This window comes from Sesamum indicum, linkage group LG4 (genome assembly GCF_026168435.1).
Source record: "Sesamum indicum cultivar Baizhima isolate 11 linkage group LG4, ASM2616843v1, whole genome shotgun sequence".
Lineage (NCBI taxonomy): Eukaryota > Viridiplantae > Streptophyta > Magnoliopsida > Lamiales > Pedaliaceae > Sesamum > Sesamum indicum.
The window spans coordinates 16,669,670-16,697,050 of record NC_142660.1 but is presented as its reverse complement, the minus strand read 5'-3'; the positions used below and the strand labels follow the sequence as shown (position 1 = coordinate 16,697,050).

Here is a 27,381-nt window from a genome sequence, read left to right as displayed (position 1 = left end):
TAGCGATTTGCTATGTATGAGTCAGAACAATAGAAATTAGTTTTCTAATCTGAATGAGTTAGTTCAGGTCTAGTCACCTGAATCAATGTTATAAGCTGATAACCCTGCAATTGTGACGATTTAATAGTATTTAATCTTTCTTTTTAAATGAAAACATTCCTGATTATGTGATTTTATTACATATTAAGTCAAAAGGGAAGATATGAGATAAATATGACAAAAATCAAGCTAAATTCGGAATTGAAGGCATCAAAAAAAGAAAAAGGATATTACAAGGCAATTTCTGTAAAATTGACTAAGCGTGCCCACGTTCAGTGGAGTGGTCATTTTTTAAAAATCACAAACATTGAATTGAGGCAATATATATATATTATATATTACACTTAAATTGATCCAAACTGCACCAAGTGTATATCTACCCTTTTCGCCCAATTCCTCCTATTTTAAAATCGTGAAGGCTCGCCTTCTTCCTCTTCACTCTTAAATCGCGTTTAGGCTCATAAAATCGCCCAATTCCTCTCTCGCGCCGCCTCACCTTATTTCTTGGCTTCTCATCTGCAAATCAACCACTGTGAGTTCTTTCTCTCTTTTCTGGTTTTAATCTTTTGCTGACGGAAGCACCGAGATTTGACGGGCCACTCTTTTTCGGTGAAGAACTTGGAGTTGATTATTCATACAATAGTCAATCAAAGACGATTTGGGAAATGATAAAGATTGACTTAGTGAATTCCAGAGCGTCTTAGAGTCCCTACACTTGATATAGAGGGAAACCCAGCAATGGTAGGCCGAAGGGTGCTGTCCATGCTGAAGAGCAGAGCAGCGGCGGCCGAAGAAGGTAAAGCGAAAACTTGGGGTCGTAGAGTGGTGTCAGGAGCACTGATTTGCTTGACAGGAGGTGTTGCTTTGAGCGCGCTTGATGATCTTGTCATTTACCATAGCTGTAGCAGGTGCACTCTTTGTCCATACAATAATGGATTCAATTATGGTTAAAAACTCATTGGATTATCTCTTGCTTGTTATGTTTTATTCTTAAGGTGTGTTAAGTGAATTTTCTAGAGTTTGAGTAGCAATGGTGAACTATAGGAAGGAACAGAATATGGTTTCTTTGTTTCTTTCTTTCTTTTGTAAATGAAGCGGCTTTGATACATGGGTGGATGGAAGTTATGTTCTGTACTTCAACTTTTAACTTAATGTTGGAGAGTCATATCCTTGTATTACATTTAAGGGTTCGCTTGAGGAAAGGGGAAGTGGAAGGGGAGGGGAAGTGAAAAGGATCAAGCAAGAGGAGGTGAAGTGAAAAGGAAAGAGAGCCAAAGAACAATAGTTTTTCTTCAAGTAATTTGTCAAGATGGCAACGGGTAATAGATTGAGAATAAAAGATAAAATTTTGTGATATCTTTTCTCAAAATTATGTACCGTTATTATCAACGGGAAGGAAAGAATAATTAAAGGGAAATTATATATGAGTAATAAAGTAAATAAAAATAAAATATGTACTCTTTTTTTGGCCTTATATTTTCTCTTAACCATCCCATTTTGGACGAAAATGAAATGGACTTCATAGGTGTTTCATTTACATTCAGATTTACTTCCTCTCCGATTATTCTCCCTAACCAAACACCAAACATTTTCGTATATATCCATTTTTACTTTCACTTTTATTATACACTCACTTTTCAACCCAAACCAAACAAACTCTAAACTGTGAGCTCAGAATGTGTATTGTGAGCAAGATTTGAAATTAATATGTTGGACCTCTAAATCACATTTCAAATAGACTATTGAATGGATGCACTTTATATTTTGTTGCTCATAGTTCATAATCTTTTACTGTTTGCAGCAAGGCCCTGGAGAAAGCTAGTAAGAATCAGGCTATAATTGAAGCTATTGGTGAGCCTATTGTGAGGGGTCCTTGGTATAATGCATCACTTGCAGTGGCTCACAAGCGCCACTCAGTTTCTTGCACTTTTCCTGTTTCTGGACCGCAGGGCTCTGGAATTTTTCAACTGAAAGCAGTACGTAATGGAGGTTTGTTTCATGCCTTCTGAAATGTTCATTTTAATGATTGAGACCTTTCCCTTGTCCATTCTTAAGTAGGATCCAATTGTGCCTGTTGTCTTCTGGTGGTATTCAGATATTCCAATTGAAGTTCATATACAACTCCATTTGCAGTTCCAAGGTTGTTCATTTTAAAACTACTAGGGTTTGCTAATAAAAGTTACATAGGTCCACTTCTGAAGCAAATGATTATAGGATATGCGAGCGGAAATTTTATTCAGGTAAAGCTATGCTCTTTAATCCATTATGACAATGTACTAAAGTACATTGTTAGAATGGTTTTCAACAAAATAGAGTCAAGAGAGCAGCATATGATCAAGCAATATATGAATATGCGAGTTGTATAACAGTTAAATTGCAAAAAGTTCATGCTTTGTGTCTTGCATTTTACATTATGAATCTATGCTGGATGTCTATATTATATAGGGATAAAATGATTTTCCAGCCGAACTATTCGACTTTTATACACTTTAAGCCGAACTATTCGACTTTTATACACTCTACCATCTAAACAAAAAACATTACACTTAACCATCCAAACTTAATAATAGACAAGATCCAAAAGTGAAAATGTCTGCTGGATATTCCATCAGGATTTCCACACGTTTGCAACATGTGTGATTTTAGAAGGCAAAATCTTCAATCATGCTATTCAACTCTTGAGACTTTTGTGGATTCCTCACTTTGTTGTTCCAACTTACGAAATTACTAAAATTGTATGATTTTTTTCTTTTGGAATTGTAACAATTCTACGTTTTTATTAGTATTATTTCAAACTAAATTATAACATAATTTTCAAAATATAGTCGTGATGCTTGATTTCATATTTGGGTGCAATTCTTCTACTCTTTTTTAATGAACTTAGAAATTTCTCGATTTTGATGCACATTCGATATGATTGATGAGTTAAAATTTATTCAGTTTGACATTTTATTTTGATTAAAAATGCGCGATTTATTTCTTGTTGATTGTTAATCAAGAACGCCTGTGAGGATTGAACATTATTTCTTGAAAATTAGTTTTGGTGCTTTTGAAAATAATATGTATACCTTGAAGTATGAGCTTTTTTTCTAAGAATATTCTAATAAAGGTTTTGAGAAGTAAAAGGCATGTTTTCAATTTGGAAACCATTAAAATATTTTGACAAATAAATCCAAGAGGATTCATCAAGTTACATTATTGTGTCGCTAGTTATGTATGTTGATTACATTGGATAAGATTGGGTTTACTGTAACTAGATTATTTGGGTCCTTCTCTAGGACCAAAAATGGAGATATAGTGCTAGTTACTTCTCCAATGTTTTTCTCCTTTAATTCTCTAGACACAAGTTGGAGCTTGGTTGACGGTTTCTATGGAAGTTTGATTCATATGATATATATATATGTTAAACCTAGTAACGACTCGTTTCTAAGCATATCTCCATCTTACTTTGAGTAGAAGATACATGCTTGGGAATATCTTTCAACAATATGAATTAAGAATACATTTTTGATATAAAATATGGACATAGAAAGAAAGGGATCTTACATGAAAGAGGATAAGATGTCCTAAAAGAACGCATAAAATATAATTAGCCTGCTTGCAAGTCCCTTAAAAGAAGACCCTAAATGGACCTAGTAGTTGAGTCATAGTCCACAAAAGATGTGCGTGTTTCTCTCTAACTAGATAACACCAAGTTATAGGAGAAACAACTGATGCCACAACACATAGTTTTCTTTGCTTCCTCATTCTTCTAGAAACCGTGTCACGAAAATCTTTTCTCTGTTAAGGAAGGGACTTCTATCATATCTTTCATTAACTCAAAAATTCTCTGCCAAAGTGCCTTTGCAACTCGACAGAGGAGAAAAAGATGAGCATGAAACATCACTTTGGGCAGGGTGCCTTATAAGGTGTCCTCATTTGTAGTGAATTTTTGGTGTTTTAGCTTCTCATGAACTAATCACCAAGTGAATTCCTTAATCGTGGAGCACCTCCAATGCACAAACAGATCAAAGGAAAGGTAGACGTATCTATCTACTTGTAGTATGAATATTTTAGTTGAAGGAAGATATGATGATCAGATAAGCAAAATTGAACAGATATTGGAATGAGAAAGGAAAGAGAAAGACACATCTAGAAGAAAGGGCGGTGAGGAACCTTGGGGGGGGGGGGGAGTGTGCTCAGTCTTTTAAGCTAGAGTCATTAATCTTATGAAACACCAATCTTCTCTTTCTTCAATTCCTAAGTGATTTTTTAGATGAAGAATAAATATGTCAACACTATATAAAGACTCTATATTTTTTAAAGGTATGCGATTAATTTTCTAAAGTAGGGTAGACAATGGGGCATGTCTAATGGGGGCAACCCGGCCAAAATCTTCCTCCTATGTTCTGTTTTGGGTCCATAAAGAGGTTTCAGGCTTTCAATTTTTGGAATTGGGGCGAACTTGGGGCAGGTCAGTGGTTTTGACCAAGTTAAACAGTCTCATATAGTTTATATATCTGTACTAACAACTCATTATATTTAGTATCTTCAGTCTTCATCCTGACAACCAATTGAGATCAGGGCATACTTTGGTGATTTTAAGTCCTTATCCCCAAATTTCTCTTCTCTTTCCTTTTCTTGTTTCCGTTCCTCTCTCTTTTCACCTCTGTCCTCCCTTATTTTCTTTGCAGTTGGATTGCCTTATTTAATTAGAAAAATACTTATTTGTCGAAATAATCCAAGTAAATCATGTCAAGATATTAAAGATTCTTATGCCATAAAAAACCGTCTTTTTATTTTGAACGAAACAGGATATAGCAAGCCTAATTCTCTTAACATCCTGGTTTTGGGTAAGCTGAAGGCTTAGAGAAAAGCCCTACATTGCAATCCCGAATATTAAAACTCAGGCATCAGTCGTGTCCTGCTATTTAGTTAAAATCACACAAGACAATATGAATGAGATACAGAACTTCTCTTTGTTGTACATTTTGTTGAGGTAGTTGATGGTTGGCAAAAACTTGAACTGCGTGTAACATCATACTTCACTGCTACCAAAAACTATCATTTATGCTCTATTTCAAACTCATTACCTTTATATAACCATGGCTTCAACGATACTCATTGAACTATGTTCTCGATGACGAGGGTGTTTTCTTTTTACTTTCGCTTTTCTAACACCAGTAAGGTATTGTCTTTAACAGAGGATACATGGTTCTCAATTTTACGGCCTCGTGACTGGGAAATCCTCATTATGGAAGCTCTGCTTCACGTGCCAGGGAAAGAAAAAAAGGAACAGACATTTCGGATTAGTGTTTCAGATAACCCTCCATCGGCCTGCAAGCCATGCACTGCTTGTAGGGATCAACCATCAGCAAGTGCAAAAGAGAACCAACCTCAGCCTGCCTAGAAAGGAAAAAATTCTTGTTTCGTTTCTATCCTCTGTAACTATGTAGTTTCTCCCATGAAATCTGACTTGGGATTTTGAATAATACTTGCAGGCTTGGGACTGAATAATTCTTTGTGGAGTTCTGAATATTAAGAAGGGTAGTTTCACATGACTTCTATTTTGGTAGGCCATAGTTTCAGTAGGCCATAGTTTCAGATGACCATACCCTGCTGCTTGACATTGATTCTAATTGTGTTATTAGTGGGTCATACAAAGTTCCTTTTTGGGAGATTCTCATGTGTCCTCTATTTTCTTTTTCTTTTTTTATGAAAAGCAATGGACTATTATTATTTGAAACAAATCGATTATAATAACTTTTCAGTTATGAAAGAACATGACTTTAGACTCATCATTGTTATAGTTGTCGATAATTATTTAATATGTATATTTGATATTGATAATTATAATCAATTTATTTAAAAAAATCATAATAATTCATCGCTTTCAGTTTGAAAACAAAAAAATTATGAAAGAATTATTCTTTATGCGCATCTTTGGCCAATTGTGCCATGTGGTCTTGCTGTATGCATAATTAGTAATTCAAGTTGAACATTCATGGAATCAAATATTATGATTGATTATAGTTATTTGTCTCGTTATACGCACTCATAAAATGACAAAATTTATATTCTCAATAACGTGAAATTTGAATTCATACCATTTAAATGAAAAAAAAAGAAATAATAATTAAACCAACGTACGCCATGGTGCTAATATCGCAACGTGTTTATGATGAAAATCAAGGGTATACAGCTTGGTCAAAAAGATACATCTCCCATATAAAGTCAATTCAAGGCCTTAGATGAATTGGAATATAATGAGGTTCATGTGGGGTATAAATGCGAATCCAAAAACAAGAGGGCTTTGTTTTGTATTTTTGTTTTTTTGTCGGCTATTCGTATTTTCAATCTATATTAGAAATAAAACTAATTCTATTTCAGGAGGGCGCGGAAGAGCTAATCCTTTCCCAACAAGTGTGATTCCAAAATTCGAATTCTTACTTATTAGAAATAATTCAACGTAGACCCTCTTTAAAAATACGAAATTATACTTTTTCCCAAAAAAAGTTCTAAAATTAAACTTATATCCTCTTAAAAAATTCTCCGTTTACACCTAATCCCTTCTGTTACAATTTAGTTGAAAAATATTGATGTTCATGAAAAAACTATATAAATCTTTTTAATTTTGCCCAACGTTTAACATTTTTTTTTTTGCATTATTTATATCTATGTAAGCATGCAAGTGGAGAAAAGTTTGCGCAATTCAAAGAGTTAATATTCATAAATTATTAAAGAAATTGAAGTGGTTTAGTTGGAACATGAGGTTACGCGTTTAGTTATTAAAATCCTACGACGACCTTATTTTGCCATTTCTTATGGTGGTGGGAATTTTTTATTTTATTTTATTTTAATGATATACAAATATATGATTGATAAATGTATTTTTTAATGCTAAAATATATAATAAAATTAAGTTGGTGTAACATTATCATCTATATATAATACAACAAAAATATACAAACTATCCAAGTAAACACAACCGAATGCCTGGATAGTCTTTTTCAAGGATTAAAGGCAATTTTAGTCCCATAATTTCAGGCAATTTTTATTTAGTCCCGTAACTTACTAGAGTTCCACTTTAGTCCTTTATAACTTAAAAAAGCTCAATTTTGGTACACGTTTTTATTTCCACGTCGTCATCACGTGAGCTTTTTAAGCCAATAATAACGAAACCTCCAATTTAAAAAGTTACGTGAAGGCCATGTGACTTTTTTCGGTGGTTAAGGCAAATTTCTGACCAAATGTGTACCAAAATTGAGCTTTTTTAAGTTATTGAAGACTAAAATAGAACTCTAATAAGTTAGGGGACTAAAATGAGAATTTTCTAAAGCTAGGGGACTAAAAATACCTTTAATCCTCTCTTTCAATTTATATTGCTACATATTTTTACTTTTATTTAAATTTATATAACTGCGTGATTGTTTATTTTCACTCGAAAAAATCACTAGATTTTTTTTGAATAAATTAATGAATAATATAATTTATTTATTTTTTGATATCTAATGATACTCAAAATTATTTTTCATTTTGCCAATAAAATAATATTTTTTATTTAAATTTAGATGAATGTATTATATCCAAAACACTCACTCGTATTTTTTAGGTATATCTAGTAAGGCAATCTAAATTCTAATTTTCTTATTTTTTATTTATTTATTAAAATTTTGAATAATGTGTAATTTTATTTATTTACTCTTTAAAAAAGATAAATTATAGTCACCTCTCTGATTTAACATGATGATAAATACATCATCGTTGTTTGAGTAATTAAAAATACCCTCCTGATTTCAATATCTGTCTAACAACGAGTTTAATCCATTAGTCTCTAGGCAACATCACAATTTTTAGTCGTGGTGCTGTCAATTTTTTTTTTAAAAAAATAAACTTCACTTTTTATAATAATAATAATAAAAAAAAAGAATGCGAAGAACCGCTGATGTCAGATTGCGATTCTTAGCTAAAATAATAATAAAAATATATGATCAAAGCAGCTTGTTGTAGCAGGCTGCTTTTGCTGCAGCAAACTGCTGCCACAGGCAGCGGTCCTGCAACACCTTTTCTATGGCACCGCTGCTAATAGTAGCGATGCCTCAACACAATAATTTTTTTTGTACTGATCGGCATAGTGATTTTTTATTGCCGTTTTTTTGCCTATAAAATTCGAATTTCATTCTCACATTCTCGCTGAGTTTGTGTTTCAGCAATATCCCATAGAGCTATCTCTCTTTACATTCCTTAATAAACTCATTCTTCTCCATTTTCTTCATTTTTTTATTTGTGTTATTGTTATAACAAGTTGAAGAATTACAATTAAAAAGTCTTATAGTAAGTTATTTATTAATTTTTTTTATTATTTGTTCGTTTGAATATTCTTATTATAATATTATTGAAAATTTTAATTTTGAAGCGTATTTTATTTTGTTGTGAAGATATGGCGGAGCAAAATATTTTTGATATTGTTATATATTTTGGAGGTCAACAGATTAACTCAAATGGTTCTGTAAGTTATGATCGTCTTTTGCTTGGATTTATGCAAATTTTTCGTAGTACTACATTTGCTGAGTTAGAATTAATTTTGTACGAAGAACTTGGATTTGATAGGAATGATTTTAAGTTGCATATATTTTTTAAATACATAACATTTAGTTTTGGACAAAGGAGAGAGACGGTATTGACAATTAAGAAGGATCGGAATATGTATTTTTTTTTAACCCGACGAATGGATATGTGTCTGTTGATATTTTTGTCGAAATAGAGAAAATTCTTCAAAATACTGTACCAGATGACCCGACTATTGTTGAGTGGGGAACGTATATGTCTATGATAACACAGGATTTGCCGAGTTTGCCAGTAGTAACTCAAGAAATGGGGAGGTTTGAGATTAATGAAGATTATGCAGGTTCATCATCAAATGCATGTCCATATGCATATGAAAGTCCATCGGATTATGCATGTCCATCTTCATATGCAGGTCCATCAGATACAATGAACAAGACGCCGAGCTTGAAGCCGACAGTTTCTTAAACAATGAGCAAACAGACTCAAAACTAGATGAGGTTGAAGTAGAGGGGCAGATTGATAATAATCATAACGATGATGGTGAAGTAAGCATACCAATTATGATGGACGTTCTTGGTTATAATGTAGATTGGTTAACAAGCCAAGTACAAGATCAGTTTGATTTGAAAATGCCTGCCATTCATGAACAATCTAACTTATATCTAGTGATTCTATTTTTCAGCACAACACATCTAGAAATACCTGCCGACTCGATTGATATCCCTACTGGTAACTGGGGTAATTTTTATGACTCAAACAAGGGAGAGCTCGCCAACGGAATGATTTTTAAAAGTAAGGACTATTTGAAAGCAAGTGTAAAAAATTATTCGTTCCGATTTACAAGACGAGAATACCGAGTGATGGAGAGCGAACCAAAATTGTGGAAAGTTGCTTGCAAATATGATGAAGAGACTGGGTGCAATTGGATGCTAAAAGGAATATTTAAATCAAACATGGGATTATTTAAAAATACTAGATATGTCGGACCATATACATACATGCCTAATGAATGACATTTCTATTGACCATGGTAACTTAGGTAAGAGTATGATTGCAATATATTTGCTTGGTATGGTTCGTCAAGACCTATCGTATGATATCAAATATATCCAACAGATTATGAAAGATCGATTTAATTTTGAAATCTCATATCATAAGGCATGACAAGCTTTCAAGGTAGCTAGAGAACAAGTATACGATACTTGGGAGAGTTCTGTGCAGAAGTTGTTCAGATATATGGCTGCATTGCAGAAATAGAATCTGGGGACCGTGAAAAAAATATTAGCAGCGGTGTACCTTATTTGATTGCATACAATCCAACATATTCCTTATAATTCATAGAGCGTTTTGAGTCGTATGTGTTCGAGATATATGACACGAACACCTAAAAGCAAAATTTTAAAAAATAACTGAAATCAAAATTATTTATCACGATATAAATGAATAAAAATATTCATACCGTGCAGCATATGGAGGGATAGATAGGATGTTTTCAGGGTTAATTACTGTTGGCATCTGATTAGTCGTATTATTCGACGGAATTGGTGCAAGTGTTATGATGCGGGACCATGCCCATATTTATAATAACTGCATGGCACCGTCAATATTAATTTTTCTCATTGTGATGCTGTACACAGCTCTCGATATAGATACGCTAACACTGCTGAACCCAAATTTGAGGTACATTTCTCATGAATGTTCTCCATATGTTGTAGATACAATAACGATATGGTGTTACCCATAACATTATGACACAATATTCCACCAATAATGCACATGACACATATACGTGCCTCCTGTAATGCTGCCTCAAACGGGCTATCATCGTCACACGTGTTTTGAAGCAACCACTAGCGTAACATTGTAAGTTTTATTCTAGACCATCTAAAAGAATTTTCATCCGGTAGAAATCTCAACCATTGATGGCAATAATTTTGCTATTGTTGAGTACTAATCTTGTATCTACTCCGGTAATAAGATTGGGAGGGCCTAGATGATAGCGATGTCCTGCAGTGTTGCAATTGTCTCATCAACCAAGAAATAAAAAGTACGCGTCTCGGGACGCCATCTTTCTACTAATGCAGTAATAAGGTATGTCAATCTTAATATGACCATATTATAACATTCACAAAAATCCCATATTCTGTAGCACCTGCAGAACATGAATGTAATGTGGCACTAGTTGAAGGACATGGAAAAAAAATATATCACAACAGTCTTACATATAAAGTTGTATCTGGAACTCCGAACACATCTTCAAATCGATAATTTAACTGCCCATATCAATTGAACTAAATTTGCCATAATCACTCAAATTTTATTTTTGAGAGCTCACAATTAAATCTTGCCTCACTTTTTATTACAAACTCTCACAATTTTCACTCACAACTCTCGTATTTGAAGTTGAGACTCATTTCTTCAAAAGCAGCTCACCCTTATTTCAGCACTGCTGCTTGCAGTAGCGGTGCTGCAGCAAAAACAACTTGCTTTGACCATTTTTTCTTTTTTAGTTAAGAAACATCGCGATTCTTAGCATTCTTATTATTATTATAAAAAGTGGCACTGCGATCGGTGCCATGAAAGTTTAATTTTTTTTTTAATAAAAATTGGCAGTAACGTGCTGTCTAAATCTACAAATAATTAAAAACAACTTTATTTCTGTAATATTTTTTTTTACATTATTAAAATAATTTCTCCACCGTAGAATGGTCTTTTCTTTTCTTTTCTTTCCTTTTTTTTTTTTTTAAATAGGATAGAAAATTCTGCAGCTTATTAGGGTCAATGGAGGCAGGTGGAACCAAAATTTTAGCATGATGTGATGAAACTTACTGCACGTGCTCTTTTCTATATTTATTTATGTATTTTAAATGATCAGCAGCCTTTTTCGAATTATAACTTAAGAAGCCGCCTTCATAATATGTATCTAAAATAATATTTTTTTTTCCTTATTTTAAGATTTTTTGCCGATTAATTTATGTGGTGGGTAGGAGCCCAAAGTTAGTGGATAATTGATGTCATTCCACCACAAGTGAATTTTTTTTATATAAAAATTTAATATGATATCATCTAATATTCAAAAGGAAAATTGCAATTTACTTTTCGATGATATGAGAAATGAGTAAAAAAAATTTTATAATAAATATTCTTGTATTGATATGTAGTAATTTGTTTTACTTTTTAAAATACAGGAGAAATTGCCAAAAAAAATTCACACAGAGTTTTTGCTCATTTTATATATTACAGGGAGTAAATTGTAATTATCCAATATTCAAAAGGTTTTCTATTGAATCTTAACAAAGTTTTCTTGACAAAAATGTGTTATTAGTACTCTTTCTACTATAATTTTTTGTTTTCTTTTATTTGAATTATCTCAAAATAAAATCTTATTTTTAAAAGTAATTTTTTCCAAAAAAATATGAAAAAATTTCTAAAATGTCAAGTTTGCAAGAATTTGGGAACTTAAGTCTATAGAACTTGACTCAATATTACACATGAATACGAAATATTAATCATCTAGTAACTTTTATAACCCTTATAATTCGGCATCACACTGTTGAAAAAAAAAACATCTTACTTACGACGGATCTTTGCAACGGAAGTAATGCTATATTTTTCACTGGGGAGAAAAGCCCGTGGCAAATTTTGTAATTATCAAGACAGATAAAATAATCAATTTTATGATAAATTTATTTTTAATATTAATTGAATCTTTTGTAGATGAATTTTGTGACAAGAACCGGTCCCAATACTGAAAATGATATCGTGAAAAATATTGCAAAGGATTTTGCTATGGCTTGTTTATTAATTAAATTTTAAATTAACATAAATGGGAAACTTTTTAAAAAATTTTTAACTAATTAATTTATTACTAGAGTTAATAAGAAATTTTAATGCAAAGTGCGATAAATATTAAATTTAATGCCCAAAAAATATAAATTGAAATTAAAGTATAAATGATATTATATTATTTAAACAAATTTGAAAAAGAAGAAAAATAAAAATATAATTTAGGAGCATTGCCTCCTGATTGCACTAGGAGGTTGTGCTATCTTGGACTAAGTTTTGTGTCAATTAGGGTGACCGATCATCATACAAAAATGCCTTACACCTCATGCTACAGGACTTGTATTCCCTGCCCGTCTGACGGGCTTGCTATAGTTAGGATGTCGAAAGTGACTGGTGAAAATTTAATTTGCTTCCGACTTATCTTGAGATTGGTGTCCTATGTGATGGTACAAACTTTTGTAACAAAATTCCGTCGCAAAATGTGTCAGGGTTTGCGACATACAACAATCCATCTATGCTGCAATTTGTGATGGAGTTGTTTCCAACAACATCCAACTTTAGGCTGATTAGTCCCAAAATTAAGCCAAATTCGTCACAAATCCGTTGCAATTTTACATTGCAAAATTTGTTGCAAACTTTTGACAATAGTGAAAAACAAAATTTGTGACAGAAGTTTCTTTTCCATTTCCGTACCAAATTTGATCCAACTTCTGCAACAAAGAAGCCATCGCAAATTTCCCCAAAAGTTTGTGACAAATTTTGCAAAGGATTTTTTTCCGTCCCCAAATTTCTGTCGTTAATAAATTTTATAATTTGATTATATCGTTATTACACTAATAAGTACTATTTCTACCACTATTGTTATCGTTGTTGTTATTATTACCGTTATTTATACCAATTAATTGTTAAAATAATTAGATGTTGTTTGATTAAGCTTATCTAAAAATGTCACAAATACCTCATAAAAAATACATTAATAAACATAATTAATATTTAAAATCCACACCTTATTCTAAACACCTCACTTTTTACATTTCTTGAACATTAAAATATTTCATTTCCATATTATATTGTATTTGTATTTGAATTTGTTTGTGGGGTCTCTATCCACACACAAAGGGGTATATATATATATATATGTATATATATATGTGGCAAGTACGAGGAGGTAGCACATATTACAACCCAAGCACTTATTAGCTGTCCATATTAATGTGTGTAGAGTTTGTGAATGTCTTTATCTTCTCCCCTCTTCTCTTTTCTCTCTATATAAACCATTAACGCAGATATCAATTCCCAATAACGCCTGCTGCTCTCTTCAAACTTAAATTCACTTCCACTTCTCTCTCATCAAACCTAAACACCCCTTTTTCTCTCTCTCTCTCTCTCTCTCTCTCTCTATATCACACACACACACACACACACACAGACAAGAAAGAGAGATGACGACGGGAATAATGGAGGTGACGGTGGTGGGCGCGAAAGGTCTCAAGAACACCGAACTATTTGGTATAGGCTTTTCCCCCTTACACACACACACACCCACACCATGAATTTTTTAAGCTTGTCTAATTTCTTGCATATATATATACGTATATATTTCTTTGAGTTTCTCCATTATTTTCAACATTTCACCATTGTTTTTATCATTATTAAAAATCATAATGAATTTTAATTATAATTAAAATCATGTTAAATATTAATTAATTCATATAAGTATTTATATTTTTACATTGATTTATTTGATAGTGATTAATTATTGATTTAGTGTAATTTTTAGTCAGAATAGTTTTATCAATTATTTTGACATGGAGGGATTCAATTTCATTCTGAATTTCGGGGCAATAGTCTGACAAATCTTTAGTTGAGTTCATGCAAATTACCTCTTAGATACGTTACTTGTTTTGAAACGGTGATGACGTAATTATATTAATAGCAATAAATTAAACAATGCATTAATTAAATTAATAAACTCGTATTATAATAAATTAAAATTATGATAAATTCACGGTAAATGAGATAAATGCTCGTTATAATAATAATAAATTTATATTAAAAAACATAAATATTTATAAAACTCGAATCATGACGTGGAACTAGTTTTGGAGACAATTGGGTTTCAGCCAATGCGATGGCCGCAGGTCAACTTTCTTAATTTTCTCCCATTTGAGATATTTTATTACAATTTTGATTTCTTACGATATAATAAAAGTCAATTTGAGGAGGTCGGGAGAAGAGAACCTCCTCAAACATGCATGAGTGAGACCAAGTCAAATACTGACCCAATGCCTGCTTTTCTCCATTGATTAGGGTTTGTTGCAATTTACCTACTCTCAAATGATACATGACTAACAAATATTCCTCAAATTATATATAAAAACAATCCGTGTTTGCGACGGATTTGTCAAAATTTGAGATCTGACCCGTCAAGAATTTTCTTTTTTATTTTTTATTCAAGACTCGGACCCAACTCACTACTAGACTTGGTTAAAATTTTAAAATATTAGAAAATATGTAGTTGTTTTCCCTTAACTTTATAAATACGAGACACAAATATTATTGAAATATTAAAGTTTTTTTTAAATTTTTTTTAATATGTACGTATTGTTAGGCTCTAAAGTATTGAAACTCATATTTATTCTTGATCGACTTATTCCTGACTTACTGTAGGTTAAATAATTTTTTTCAATCTAAACTACCATTTTAACGATGAACATACATTTCATCACATGAATTAACTCATATAAATATATGAGGGTAGTTTGGTTATAAAAAGATTCATTTCATCTGCTATAAATCAGTAATAAGTTAATCGAGAATAAATATTGATGTTTTTTTTTGTTAATATCAATAAATTTGGTGAATTTTGACTAAACTTATTTATTTAACGAAAATAAACTTTAAGAGTGCTAGATGTGATTTTTCAAATATTAACAAAAATCTACATATAATTACATCAAATGCCGAAAGAAGGGAGTGTAATTATTCCTAACTTATCATTAAAAGGATGCATAATTGATTAAGCTGTTAGTAATGGATCATTAATATATATATATATGTGTGTATGTATTGGGTGGAGCAGGTAAGATGGATCCATACGTAGTGATTCAGTATAAAAATCAGGAGCAAAAGACCACAACTGGTCGACGCCAAACTTCTAAGTCTTTCATGCAATGCTGTCTCTGTCTGCGAGGTAACATTCTCTCTCTCTCTCTCTCTCTCTCTCTCTCTCTCTCTCTCATTTCTTGGATGTAGAAGTATAGGATTAAAATTGTTTAAATATTTTAATTAACTTCTTAATTTATGTTTCATTTTTTAGGGTTCTCATAACCTCCGAATTTTGTATCTTAATATTTGTTACACTAATTAGATACTGTGTGGGAGAGCCTATATTAAACACTTTTCAGGTTCTAGTTGCAAGACACACTATAGAAAAAATTGTGTCAGAACAATGGAATTTTGCCACGGATTGCATACAATCCGTTGCAAAATAGTTTTGCCATGGAAATTTTTTCTATACTGTGTTGTGCACAAGTATCCATGCCAATTACATATTTTCCAAAGACTATATTTGAATTGATAAATTTTTGTTTAAGGAAAGAATTTGAAATAAGAATTTTGAGTCACTCCATAATAGATGAATTTGGAAGTTGAGACCCCATGATCTTAGAGATCATGGGTTCGGATCCCATTATATGCGTGGGATGTTATACTATTGCATATAGGCGTTGTCTATTGTAATAGTATGTGTTGTTTAGATTAATTTATTGATATTATTGATTAGAGTATATGATATGTAATAATGATATTCGAATGGGAAGCCTGTAATTGATATATTCAATTGAAAGTAGTTCGTCACTTTCAATTAAAAAAATAAAATAGAGAAATTAGAAGCCTTCAATATTCAACAAAATATATAGTTTTCAAATTTAGAGTCGAAAGATTTGAAATATTTTATTTTCAAAATTATCCAAGAAACTCTAAAAAATTCGTCTTCATGGAACCAAAATTATATATTTCAAACCCATCAATCCAAATATAATTTAAAATATTTGATCCGAATAAATATTCATTTTAAGAAAAATAAAAATAATTGCAAACATATGAAGTGAAAATAAAAAAGAAATGATGAATGAATGGGGGTGCAGGGCAAGGCGGCAGGCCAGTGTGGAACGAGAAGTACAAATTCAGCGTAGAGTACAAGGCAGGAGACGAGGAGCAACACAAGCTCCTTCTCAAGCTTATGGACCGCGACCACTTCACAGATGATGACTATCTCGGCCAAGCCACGTAAGCCCTAATTCATATATACCTAATGTCAATTAGTATAATTTTAAGGACTTAAATGCAATTTACGCTCTATAATATTACAAATGAGTAAATTACTCTTTTATGATAAAAAAAAATTTAGCAATTTACATTTTATACTTTTTAAAATAAAGCAATTTACATTCTGAGGAGGTAAATTGCTTTATTTTAAAAAAATATAGGGTAAATTGTTGCATTTCAAAAAACACATGAAGGTAAAATGCTATTTTTTTTTATAGGAGCGTAATTTGCACATACGCAATATCATTGGAGTTTTGCTTGCATTTTTTTCTAATTTTTAAAGATTATTTAAAATAAAATATTATAGTAGTAAAATTTTGAAATATTTTATTATTGACAATCTACAATTAAAAAATATTTAATTTTTGTTATCTTAAAAATTACATTAACAATTTTTATTACATAAAAAATCCAAAAAAATTTTATTTTTTGCTTTTATTATTTTTATCTATGGGTAATAATAAATCATAAAAATAGCTAACAAAAATATATATGAACAATTTTTATTACTCAAATACATGAAAATACTTGAGTATTAAAAAACTTTTATCAATTCTTTTTTACTTTTGAATAATAAAAATTGTTGATAAAACAATATAGTAGCAACAATCTTTAGAGGGATCATGAAATACATAGAAAAAAAAAATAAAAAATTGATAATGGGAAGATGTCCCATTTCAACATTAAAATAAAACTCTTGAGCCCCAACTCATTAGTTCTCATTTTATATTCATTATAGGTTTAATTACATGAGCCATTTTGAAGTTGGATCTAATTAAATACATATTTTTTTCCCTTTTATAAAATTATAAATATATTTTTTATTTAGTTATGAAATTTTGTATAAACACATTACCTTAACACCACTTTAGGGGTGTACCGATAATTTTACAAAAAGGTTGTTTGTGCAATTAAATCTAACCTGAATAGGGGTTGTTTGTGCAATCAAATCTAACCTCAAAGGATGTCCATCTAATTTACCATTAATTACATATATCTACATTTAATGCTTTATTCTTATCTGAGTCTATAAATTAATACTCGGTAAATTAAAAACTTCTTTAAACTAATAATTTTTTTTGGTCCCGTCTTGAGTCCAAGGTCTAAATTAATAATTTTAATAAATTAATAAGATAATATATAATTATTTTGAAAAACCCTTATATAAATTTATGGTCCCTTCAATATTATAAATTAATATTTTTATAAAGTTACAAATATAACTAGGACAACTTAGTAAAATATGATTCTTTTTTTTGCTTCTTAAAATTTAAACCTAGCTGTATTTCATCTCTAACTTTTCTTAATGCATCCAATCTTCTAGTATTGTGTTCTCATACTGCAACAAACAAATGCTAAGAATAATGTAAGTTCATTACATCATAATTTTTTTTTAAATTAATAAATTATTAATTAATTAATTAATTAATATTTCTTTAAATTAATAAAATTATATGGTCCAACACTAATTTGTAAAAATTTTACTGTATTTACTAATTGAGAGCTATATATGAAAAAAACTGCAGCATCTATGTGAAGGAACTATTTGAACAAGGAGTGGAGAATGGGAAAGCTGAACTTCGTACGCAGAAGTATAGGGTTGTCTCCACCGACAAAACTTACCATGGAGAAATCCAAGTTGCTGTTACTTTTACCACAAATGTAAGTTTACCCCCTAAATCTTTGTTTGTTTTTTTAAAGAGATGGATTGTTAGTAATTAAAATAAATCGATTATAATTATTTATGTTAATTTTTAATATTTAATAAAAATAATTACAACATTTATATCATGATCAATAATATTAAATAAATTGAAATTTAAACAATACCTACTATTACAATACACAACACCTTCTATGCAAAAGAATAGAATCCCACACATATTGCAAACTTCAACTTCATGAATTAAGTTAAGCCTCATTGGCCCCTTAATTTTTATTTTACAGAGATAATTAGGATTATTGGCATCCATCTCCCTTGAATTTCAGTATTTGCCAAGACCCCCCTCTTGTATTTTTGATAAAAATATTATATTAAAATTGGTAATTAAAAATTAAAATACCCATATCCTAATCTTATAATATAATTAGGTTTAGGGTATTTAATTTTTTAAGTAGAATTTTAATGAAACTGTTGAAAAAAAAATACAAGAGGAGATATTTTGTCCAAGTATCGAGATCTCAAGAAAGATGGTGCCCAAGACTAAAATCTCAAGAAAGGTGGATGCGAGTAACTGAAAATTGTGAAAATTCTTATTTGAATCAGGGTTATTCGAATCAAATCAATCACAGAGCGAGTATGATATATCTATTCTGTGACTGGTCATTTTTCTTAAATTATACATCAATCGCACGATAAGTATATTACATTTGCCATATAATTGATTCAAATTTATTCGAACTCGAATCGGGTCAAATGAAATAACATAATTAATGTTGGTATCTATATAAATTAATAAACCATGGAATGGGCAGTGGTAATTTTAATTTGTTGAAGAAAAGACATATGAAAATAGTTATATTTTATTTTTGACCAAAGCAAATTTCTGTGGCACAGGGGGAAACTGATTAGCAACAATGTGTTGGATGGAAATAAAGCCAACCATAGATCGTTCTCCGGCTCTCACCTACAATATGTGCTTTGTGTACATTAACTTTATTTAGTTTAATACTTTCTAATTTCATGTTATTATTCTATTTGTTTTTTTTTTTTTTTTGTGTACATCTTTAAAGAAGTATGTAATGTTAGAAATACTGTCAATTAGTAAAAAGGTATTTGGACGATCTTATAAGTTATTTAAAAAGTAGTACAAAATGATCGATATTTTTTATTTTTTATAACTCAAAACGATATTATATATGAATTAAGGAAAAGAGTACGACAATTAAGCTCATTAATACAAATATATTCTTATAGAAGCGTAGAGATCCTACGCGACATCTGGTTTGCTAATATGCAAGCACGTTCGGACATGATATTCATGAAGGAGCCAGTACAAGTTTGGGACATTAAATAAGCAGCAAAATCTATAAGTAACATATATAGTAAACGGGATCTGATCTTACGTCAATTGGGCTGTTTGTGCACTTGCACATCAACTAGTTGATGTCAAGTTAAAGAGAATGTGCCACTTTGAAAGAAAGTAGTGTCCTAACTTCAGAAGCTCACATCCAACAAAATTTCTTGCTTGTTAACACAACAGCAAAAGAATGTTCACTCTAATAAGTCCACACAAAATACCAACTTGTGTTTATACCAACTTGTGTTTATTTGAGTCTTATTAGAAACACAACAGAGTAGTGCAAGAACAACACTAGTAGAAAGTGTTCCAGGTTGAATATATTTTAAGTCCTTGAGCATTGAATGGAAGAGAAAATATCTCCAGAGAGGAGAGAAGAGAGAAGCAAGAGAGGGAGTGATACAATTGAAGACGCACACTTTAAGCATCAAGACAAAGGGTGTTTCAAGTCAAGGGCTTAGCTAAGCCCTTAGCTAGGGAAATCTAGTCAAATGTTCTTATTGCATGGAATGACCTTATAATTTCTTAAGGCTTGACTACGATTTGAATTAAATACACTTTGATTTTGGATTTATAATTAATTAATTCCATCAATTAATTTCAAGTTCACTTCAAATTTTTATTTAATTCTTGGTCATAAGATTAATTAGTTTAATGAATTAATTCAAAACTCAAATATTTAATTAATTCAATTAATTAATACTTTGAGTTTCTTGTAAAATATGATCTCAATGAATAATTCAATTATTCAAATGATTAATTCAAACTCCTTTGAATTAACTCTTTCGAAATTAATTTAGTAATTAATTTTTCATCCACAAATTAATTCTTCAATTAATTTCCACAATACCGCTAGTGTGTGTATCCACAATACCACAATAAATTAATGTACCCACTGTTGATTGTGTCTCTCATTGATCAACATAGAAAATTACTTTCTGTTTGATGGACAACTGTGGTCATAAATTTCCAGAGATTTGATAATTGACACAACTTAAAGCAGATAAGAGATCACCATCATCTCACGATGGAAGATGAATTCCTCTTGAAATGCACTAACCTTCATGCATGTTCTGGTGCAGGGGTTTTGACAACTACGTAATCACGTAGTTACATAAGCTAGAATAATGCGGCTCAGGTTAGAAGACTAACTTTCGTACTATTGCAGCTAAGGAGTTTCAGTTATATAATCATACCACACGAGCTTCCATATAACAACTCCTGCTAGTCAATTCAGTGAACTTGTCAACCTACTTGTCAAGCACTAACTAAATGCATAGTCTTTTTTCGTCTGTTGCCATGAAGCATGAGATTCATTATATGAATACATCACTTAATGCAAGTCCCAATAAAACACCTCAATTCTCATTTTTTAGAATTCTCGACTTGGAATGTTTCAAATTAACCCTTGAAAGTTGGTTCTTTAGTCGTCATCAAATGTGTGGCCCAACAAATGTGTGGCCCAACTTTATTGATTTTATTTTGATTTGTGGGCTTTGTCGTTGAAGTACAACATTAATGTATAAATAATAATTAAATCATCCGTCTTGGTTCTACTATGAAGTGGATCTCATGCATAAAAGGATGTCAATTTAATTGTTAAGAGAAATCAACCTTTGATGCATTCGTGTTGATGTGAACATTATCAAGAATGGATCTTTTTTAAGCAAACGGTGGAACGGCAAGAAGGAACCATTTTAATTTATTGTCAAGGTAGTGTATTTCCTCTAAAGTTGGTGCACACTACCTATGATGGAATCACCCTCAACCTTATGCTAGTAAGTGTTGGAGATTTAAGGTAGATCAACTATTGATTTGTAGATAAAGAAAGAGAACTCTTCTCTTTTGGAGATGAGAAATGAACACGAAGAACACAACATAAGAAAGAGCTAGACCTTCTAGCTTTGGATGGAGATGAGCGAGAGCTAGTGAGCAAGTATTTTTTTATCTTTGATAGAATGAACTAATGTTCGAGTCTCTTGTCATGCTATCCCTTTTTTATAGACAACCCTTTTGTCTTGATGTCCCTAATGGAGAACCGTATCAAAGTTCAACTTTGCTTTTTCATCTTCCAAAGATGAAGACAAACCTCATTCAGTGAATGTTTTTCTCTATTGTCTTGTGGGCGTGTACTTGATCTTAATCTTCAATTGGACCAAGCCAAATTGCAATTATTCCCACCAAACATTCTTCCGATCATAGTCTAGGACACATATTGCAATTGGTTCCTAGGACTTCAACATCTATTTTATCCACTCTACTCTTCGTGTTTCTCATTTATCAATATTGAAAACCCCTTTCCTATTTGATCAAGTATCATTGGCATGGGCTTTGACAACACACACCGCATAAACGTAATAAAAACATAATAGATTCATCATCACACGATGAGCAATGGATCTTATCTTGGAACTCATCAACCTCCTTGCATCACTTGACTATGTCTAGAATATGACTTCTTACAAGTATAGCAGGAACCATAGTTGTGTTAACCATGATCAAGTGATAGCTGTCTTATACACAAGGCAACTATGGAAGTTTAAGTCAAAGAACCACCATTGTAACAAAGGAGAATCAAGTCTTACCAATCATGACTCATGAGACTTCCATATGACATCTCTTATAGGCCAGTTTGATAAACTTGATAACTCTTTATCATAGACCTACTAAAGTGCACAAACATCATACATCTCCATCTAAGAAACTCGACAATTATCATATGAATGCATTATATAGTGCAAGTATCTAGGGAATTATGGTTAATGCCCCATCTCCACTGATTCATCAACTTGAAACATTTTAGATCAAGCTATAGAGGTTTGTTTTATAATCGTCATTATATGTGCTACTCAGCCCCACATCATTATGATCTAAGGCTTCAACCAAAATGCATAAATATATATATATATATATATATAAATATAATGTACAAAATATATGTTGAAGATGGCTAAAATATATTTTATTGAAAAGATCATCTAGACTTGTTTACAAAGAGCCATCAATTGGCTTGATGGTCACTCATATGATGAGTGTCACGTTTCATTTGACGACAAGTATGTAATGTCTATACGTTATTAATGAGTGGTTCACAAAAGGTTGTCAAGCCAACTCAACTAATTCGTGGGGAGTCCTCATATGGAAGTCCAAGTGACATAATTGGTATGACTTAAACTCTTCGACTCTGATAGTACAGGATTTAGTTCTAAGACTTGAGAATCCATAGTAGCTTCATGCATGGGGCCACTATATCTTGGTCTTCGCGAAGAGTGACTTTGTTGTTGACGTGGTTGATATAAGCCTTGTGCTAATGCAATCGAAACGTGTATAGTGGCTAGTGAGTTTCACCTATTTCAATGCTTATCAAGAGAAGATAACAATCTCTTGTGTTCTTTGGGATGTGTCTCGCTCCAGAAAGTCCATGGCCATAACATTCAATCAAATAGTAAAGGCTTTACTATGTTGATTGTTGGAGTAACAAAGATAAGAGTTATACACAGTTGTCTAGTATGGGATGGACAGATATCTAATTTGATGCTCTAAACTAAGACTGAAAGATGGTAAATTGAAGGACCATACCCGTATGTACTTGGGAGCTTACAAGTTCACGCAATCTTCACCTGTCTCTAATGCCATGGACACCAAACAACCTAGCAGATCTGACCCTGCTGATCCATGAGCAAAGTATTAAATATATAGTCCATCTATTTTTACTAACTTGGTAAACCAAAAAATGAGCCCAATCCAACAGGATGACTCAACTAACAGCAAGGATGACACGTCACACACATTGTTTGGTCTTATATAACAATTCATATAAAAAAAGGTTTCAACAAACTCCTCTTGGATTGACAACATCAGACTTGGAAGCAACAAGTAAGACAAAAAAATGGACTGACTAGTAAGACTCATCCACATAGTCGTAACTTCTTCAGATAAGTTCAAATTACAATCCATGTTTTTTTCTATTTAGCTGATTCATGCAACTTTTTACAATATATCACAAGTTGCAACTTCTTTCGAAATTCACTCTCCACCAGCCTATATAATATAGGTCAATGTCCAGCCATATGTGTAATAAAGTTCTCTCACTTTTTCACTCTCATTTTCTCTCTATTTTTAATAAGTTTATAACATATTTTGGCACTCCATGCGATTGTCATTTTTTTTTTCATTATACTTCATCACTCCAATTCAATTATTACGCCATTACTCACAATATTTTAAGTTTTCTGATTGTTTCTTTAGTTAAAAAATTATTGATTTAAGTATTGGAGTGGTAATTCCTATTTTATAAGTTAGTCCTCCTTTTGAAAATATTTGCCAAGATTCTTCAACTATTGTGGTGCTACTGAACCGTGATACGCATCAGTATATAAAAGAATATGAGAATAATTTTGTCAAGTAAAACGTTTCAAAGTTATAATGTTATTTAAAATAAAAAGCCCATGTCATCTCAATTGAGTATGGTCGTCTATACAATTATGTTATAAAAATGTAAAAATATGTGTCATCTAATTCGGGTAGGCACTCTACTATAAGGGATTTTATAAACCACTTTTCAATATTTTAACTGGCATACCATTTCCTTACTTATATCAAATTGTAGAAGACTTTTTGTTTCAATATTTTTGCTATATCTTTTTATTTAAACTTTTTTCTCCATTCAAATGCTCTTTTATTGAACAATTCAAGAAGTTGGTTAAATCCACAATTATGACTATATGCCATTGATAAAGTTATAATCTAGATAATTACTTAATGATAATTTCTTTCAATTAAAATGGTTATACTTTTTTAAATTTATAAGCGAGGGATCAAATTACAATTTAAAAATAAAAGTGACAGATCAAGAATGAGCTTGTTTAACACCTGTGGGCTGTGGGCTTGTAAGGGAACCCAAACACAGGGTGGGCAGTGACTGTATATATAAGACCTGGGTCCTGAGAGATCTATAACCCTAAAATCTCTCCTCCCTCCTCCTTTAACTTGTAACCATTTCTATCCTGAATCGAGAATTCAGAAGAAGAGTGGCTGTGATTACAAAGAGAGAGGCTTGAGTGGGACGGTTTTCCCTCAGTAGAAAACGAAGCCCATTTCAGAGCTGAGAAAAGATGGAGATGAAATCTACGCAGATTTTCGAATTTGAAGGAAATCAGTGCCGCCCCCTTTGTTATTGCAAACGGCTGGGTGGCCTTTGGCACCTTCATTTCGTCTCTCTTCTCTCTTATCCTCTTTGTTATGGGCTTTTTCCCCACTATGAATATCCTTTTTCTCAATTTACACTTGATATGAGCCCTCTCTTCTTCTTTAACATTCTTTTACTGTTTTGTTCCTTTTCAATGATTTACTGCATTTGTTGGTTAAAATCATATGGGGTGAGCTATTTCTATTGTTCTCACACCATCTTCAACAGTGCATACATGAAAGGCTTAATTTTTTGTTGAACAAAAGTTGGGCATCGGCCAGACAACCGTAGAGATGGGTTTTCCACAGATGAACTGATTTTCGCTTCTGCTCGTCTACTGATTCCGTCTCATATTCTTCTTTGCCATTCTAATGTTTCAATTTTTCTTTGTTCACAAGGAAAAGCCAAGAAGAGATTGTTTATGATAGCTGGTAAGCTAGTTTCTTGCTTTGATTTCTTTGGTAGTGAAATTAACTGGTTCTTGAGAATCTGATATATGGTGAGTACTCTCTGCACTTGTAGCTATGCCATTATTTTTAGTACGTTTCTTCAAAGTTTTGCTTTTTTTTACTTCAATCCACTTCAGGAACGCTGCGCACTTTGAAGCTTCTTTGACTAAGGGTGTGCAGAATTCTGTTATCGGCCGAAACCCAACCCAATTTGCGAGGAAAAAATGCTTTTTCTTTTTATAACCTATAGATTTAATTTTCTAGATTAATGTAATTTTTATTAAATAAATAGTATAATTATACAGTACAATAGTGTACAATGAGTGGTGTAGTGTTCAATGAGTGGTGTCTCCCTCGACAGGGCAAGAAATACGCCAAAGTCTATATAACTTATAAGAACGGACAGAGCAAGTTAAAAAAACATTAAGAATCTTTTGTCTAGCCTCTTCCACAATGAGTCCAACATGTGCGGTCGGTTCTCGCTCAAATTGTTCAAAACATCTTAAGATTCGTTTCTTCCAAATATGATACACATATGAAGTCAGTTGCGCATGATAAGTTAGATTAATAATGTGTTGTTCTCTTCATTTTCTTCTAGCCCAATTTATGTTCACTGGCCAATTTCGATTAGGGCAATTGAAGCGAACAGATTATCGAATAGTTATAAGGAATTGTCTAGTATAGATTTAATTTTATTAATTACATTAAAATATTATTATATAATATATTATATATTATATATTTTACTTTTAACTTTATTATTTGTCCTCTCTCTTCTTCTAATTTGTTTCTCAATTTTCAATTCTTATCTTTGAATATTTAAAATATGGTATTTTCGTTTATATTATTTAATAACAAGCTTAAATTGATAATTTAGTACATTTTTGATAATTTTTTAAATAAATATTTAATAATAATGCATATGAATTGAATTCGTTAGGACAAAATGCATCTATTCACTACGTAATAGAGTTATTAGTCAATATTTTATATTTTAATTTATGATGATATTAAAATATAGTATTTTAGTTTATATTATCTAAAAATAAACTTAATCAACAATTTAATACATTTTTATTTTGGATTAAATGAATAGATGGTTATTGTATTCTTTTGATTTGAAATTTTCAATTACATTCACAAAATATTATTCATTGTATATTTTATTTTTTAAATTTTAATATTTTTATACAGATATTTCTAAACAATATTGAAAAATTGCATTTATCATCTGTAAAGTTTGCTTTCTTCTAACAAATAAATCGTTTGTTAGTTAAAATTTACTAAATTTGTTAATATTGATCAAAAAATTTAATAAAAATTGGTATTGATCCTCGATTTACTTATTATTGATTTATTGCAAGTCAAATAAATTTTTTCATACTAAACTATCTTTGTAACAGTAAAAATATGCCACCTCACATGTATTAATGCGTAAAAACATATGAGAGTAATTGATAGAATCGCATTTTGTGCTTATTTCATATAATATTTTAACTTATTTTGTGATTAAATGCTCTTAATTAAATATTATTTTGCAGCATTAGGACAAAAGAAATGGAAAATGAAGAAAAGCACCGAAATGAAAATTCAAACAAGATTCAAACTCAATTTTTGACAAGAGTTTGGAGCTTGGACTATCTCTGATGAAGGAAAAGTTTAACTAGGATTATAATTTTATCTTTATAAGTCTTTTAGTTCAATTAGAAATCTACTTCTAATCCTAGTAGAATTAGGTATCTAGCTATTATAAATAGGTGATGTAATGCACTTTAAGAGACAACTTTTGAATTCTTTTATTTTTCTACGCTTTTATAATATTTTCCTATTTTGTTTTTTATGTGTTCTTCCATTAGCATGTCTAGCTAGTCCTCTCATTCCGGTTGAAGACTTGGTAAACGTTTAAATCCAACGAGTTGTGAGATCTAATTTATGTTTTCTACTTTTATTCATATTTGTATTTCTGTTGTTCTCTGTGCTTTTATTACAAATAATCTGATTTATTGTCAAAAATATTTGCCTA

General features: G+C 31.3%; 2 protein-coding genes, 1 long non-coding RNA gene and 1 other non-coding gene across 7 annotated transcripts; all 4 read left to right on the top strand.

Annotated features, from left to right (window-relative positions):
• Nucleotides 1–414: 414 nt before the first annotated feature.
• LOC105161274 (cytochrome oxidase complex assembly protein) lies at nt 415–5,698 on the top strand. 3 transcript variants are annotated; one of them, XM_088880135.1, is made up of 4 exons: nt 415–571; nt 655–947; nt 1,841–2,015; nt 5,223–5,698. In XM_088880135.1, the coding sequence occupies exons 2-4, from the start codon at nt 778–780 to the stop codon at nt 5,472–5,474; spliced, it is 597 nt and encodes a 198-aa protein (XP_088736261.1). In that variant the 5' UTR covers nt 415–571; nt 655–777; the 3' UTR covers nt 5,475–5,698. The 3 variants fall into 3 exon arrangements, with proteins under 3 accessions (XP_088736261.1, XP_088736260.1, XP_011077216.1); XM_088880134.1 differs by having other exon boundaries at nt 441–947; XM_011078914.3 differs by having other exon boundaries at nt 447–947; nt 1,841–2,028.
• A 7,863-nt stretch (nt 5,699–13,561) lies between these two features.
• LOC105161273 (16 kDa phloem protein 1) lies at nt 13,562–19,485 on the top strand. The gene is made up of 5 exons (XM_011078913.3): nt 13,562–13,881; nt 15,455–15,565; nt 16,521–16,662; nt 18,228–18,363; nt 19,259–19,485. Exons 1-5 carry the CDS (start codon nt 13,815–13,817, stop codon nt 19,271–19,273), a joined length of 471 nt encoding a protein of 156 aa, XP_011077215.1. The 5' UTR covers nt 13,562–13,814; the 3' UTR covers nt 19,274–19,485.
• A 5,161-nt stretch (nt 19,486–24,646) lies between these two features.
• Nucleotides 24,647–27,371, top strand: LOC148788514 (uncharacterized). 2 transcript variants are annotated; one of them, XR_016065110.1, is made up of 2 exons: nt 24,647–25,340; nt 26,900–27,371. It is a non-coding gene; the product is annotated as an uncharacterized LOC148788514 (long non-coding RNA). The 2 variants fall into 2 exon arrangements; XR_016065111.1 differs by lacking the exon at nt 26,900–27,371 and adding an exon at nt 25,496–25,677.
• LOC148788515 (small nucleolar RNA snoR143) lies at nt 25,129–25,265 on the top strand. The gene has a single exon (XR_016065406.1). It is a non-coding gene; the product is annotated as a small nucleolar RNA snoR143 (small nucleolar RNA).
• Nucleotides 27,372–27,381: the final 10 nt, after the last annotated feature.

Bases quoted from the DNA above. Each gene is read 5' to 3' on its own strand.
- LOC105161274 (XM_088880135.1), top strand. From the start codon at position 778: ATGGTAGGCCGAAGGGTGCTGTCCATGCTGAAGAGCAGAGCAGCGGCG. The intron at 948-1,840 runs GTGCACTCTTTG...TACTGTTTGCAG, and splicing joins ATTTACCATAGCTGTAGCAG to CAAGGCCCTGGAGAAAGCTA. The intron at 2,016-5,222 runs GTACGTAATGGA...TGTCTTTAACAG, and splicing joins GAATTTTTCAACTGAAAGCA to AGGATACATGGTTCTCAATT.
- LOC105161273 (XM_011078913.3), top strand. From the start codon at position 13,815: ATGACGACGGGAATAATGGAGGTGACGGTGGTGGGCGCGAAAGGTCTC. The intron at 13,882-15,454 runs GTATAGGCTTTT...TGGGTGGAGCAG, and splicing joins CAAGAACACCGAACTATTTG to GTAAGATGGATCCATACGTA. The intron at 16,663-18,227 runs GTAAGCCCTAAT...AAAAAACTGCAG, and splicing joins GACTATCTCGGCCAAGCCAC to CATCTATGTGAAGGAACTAT.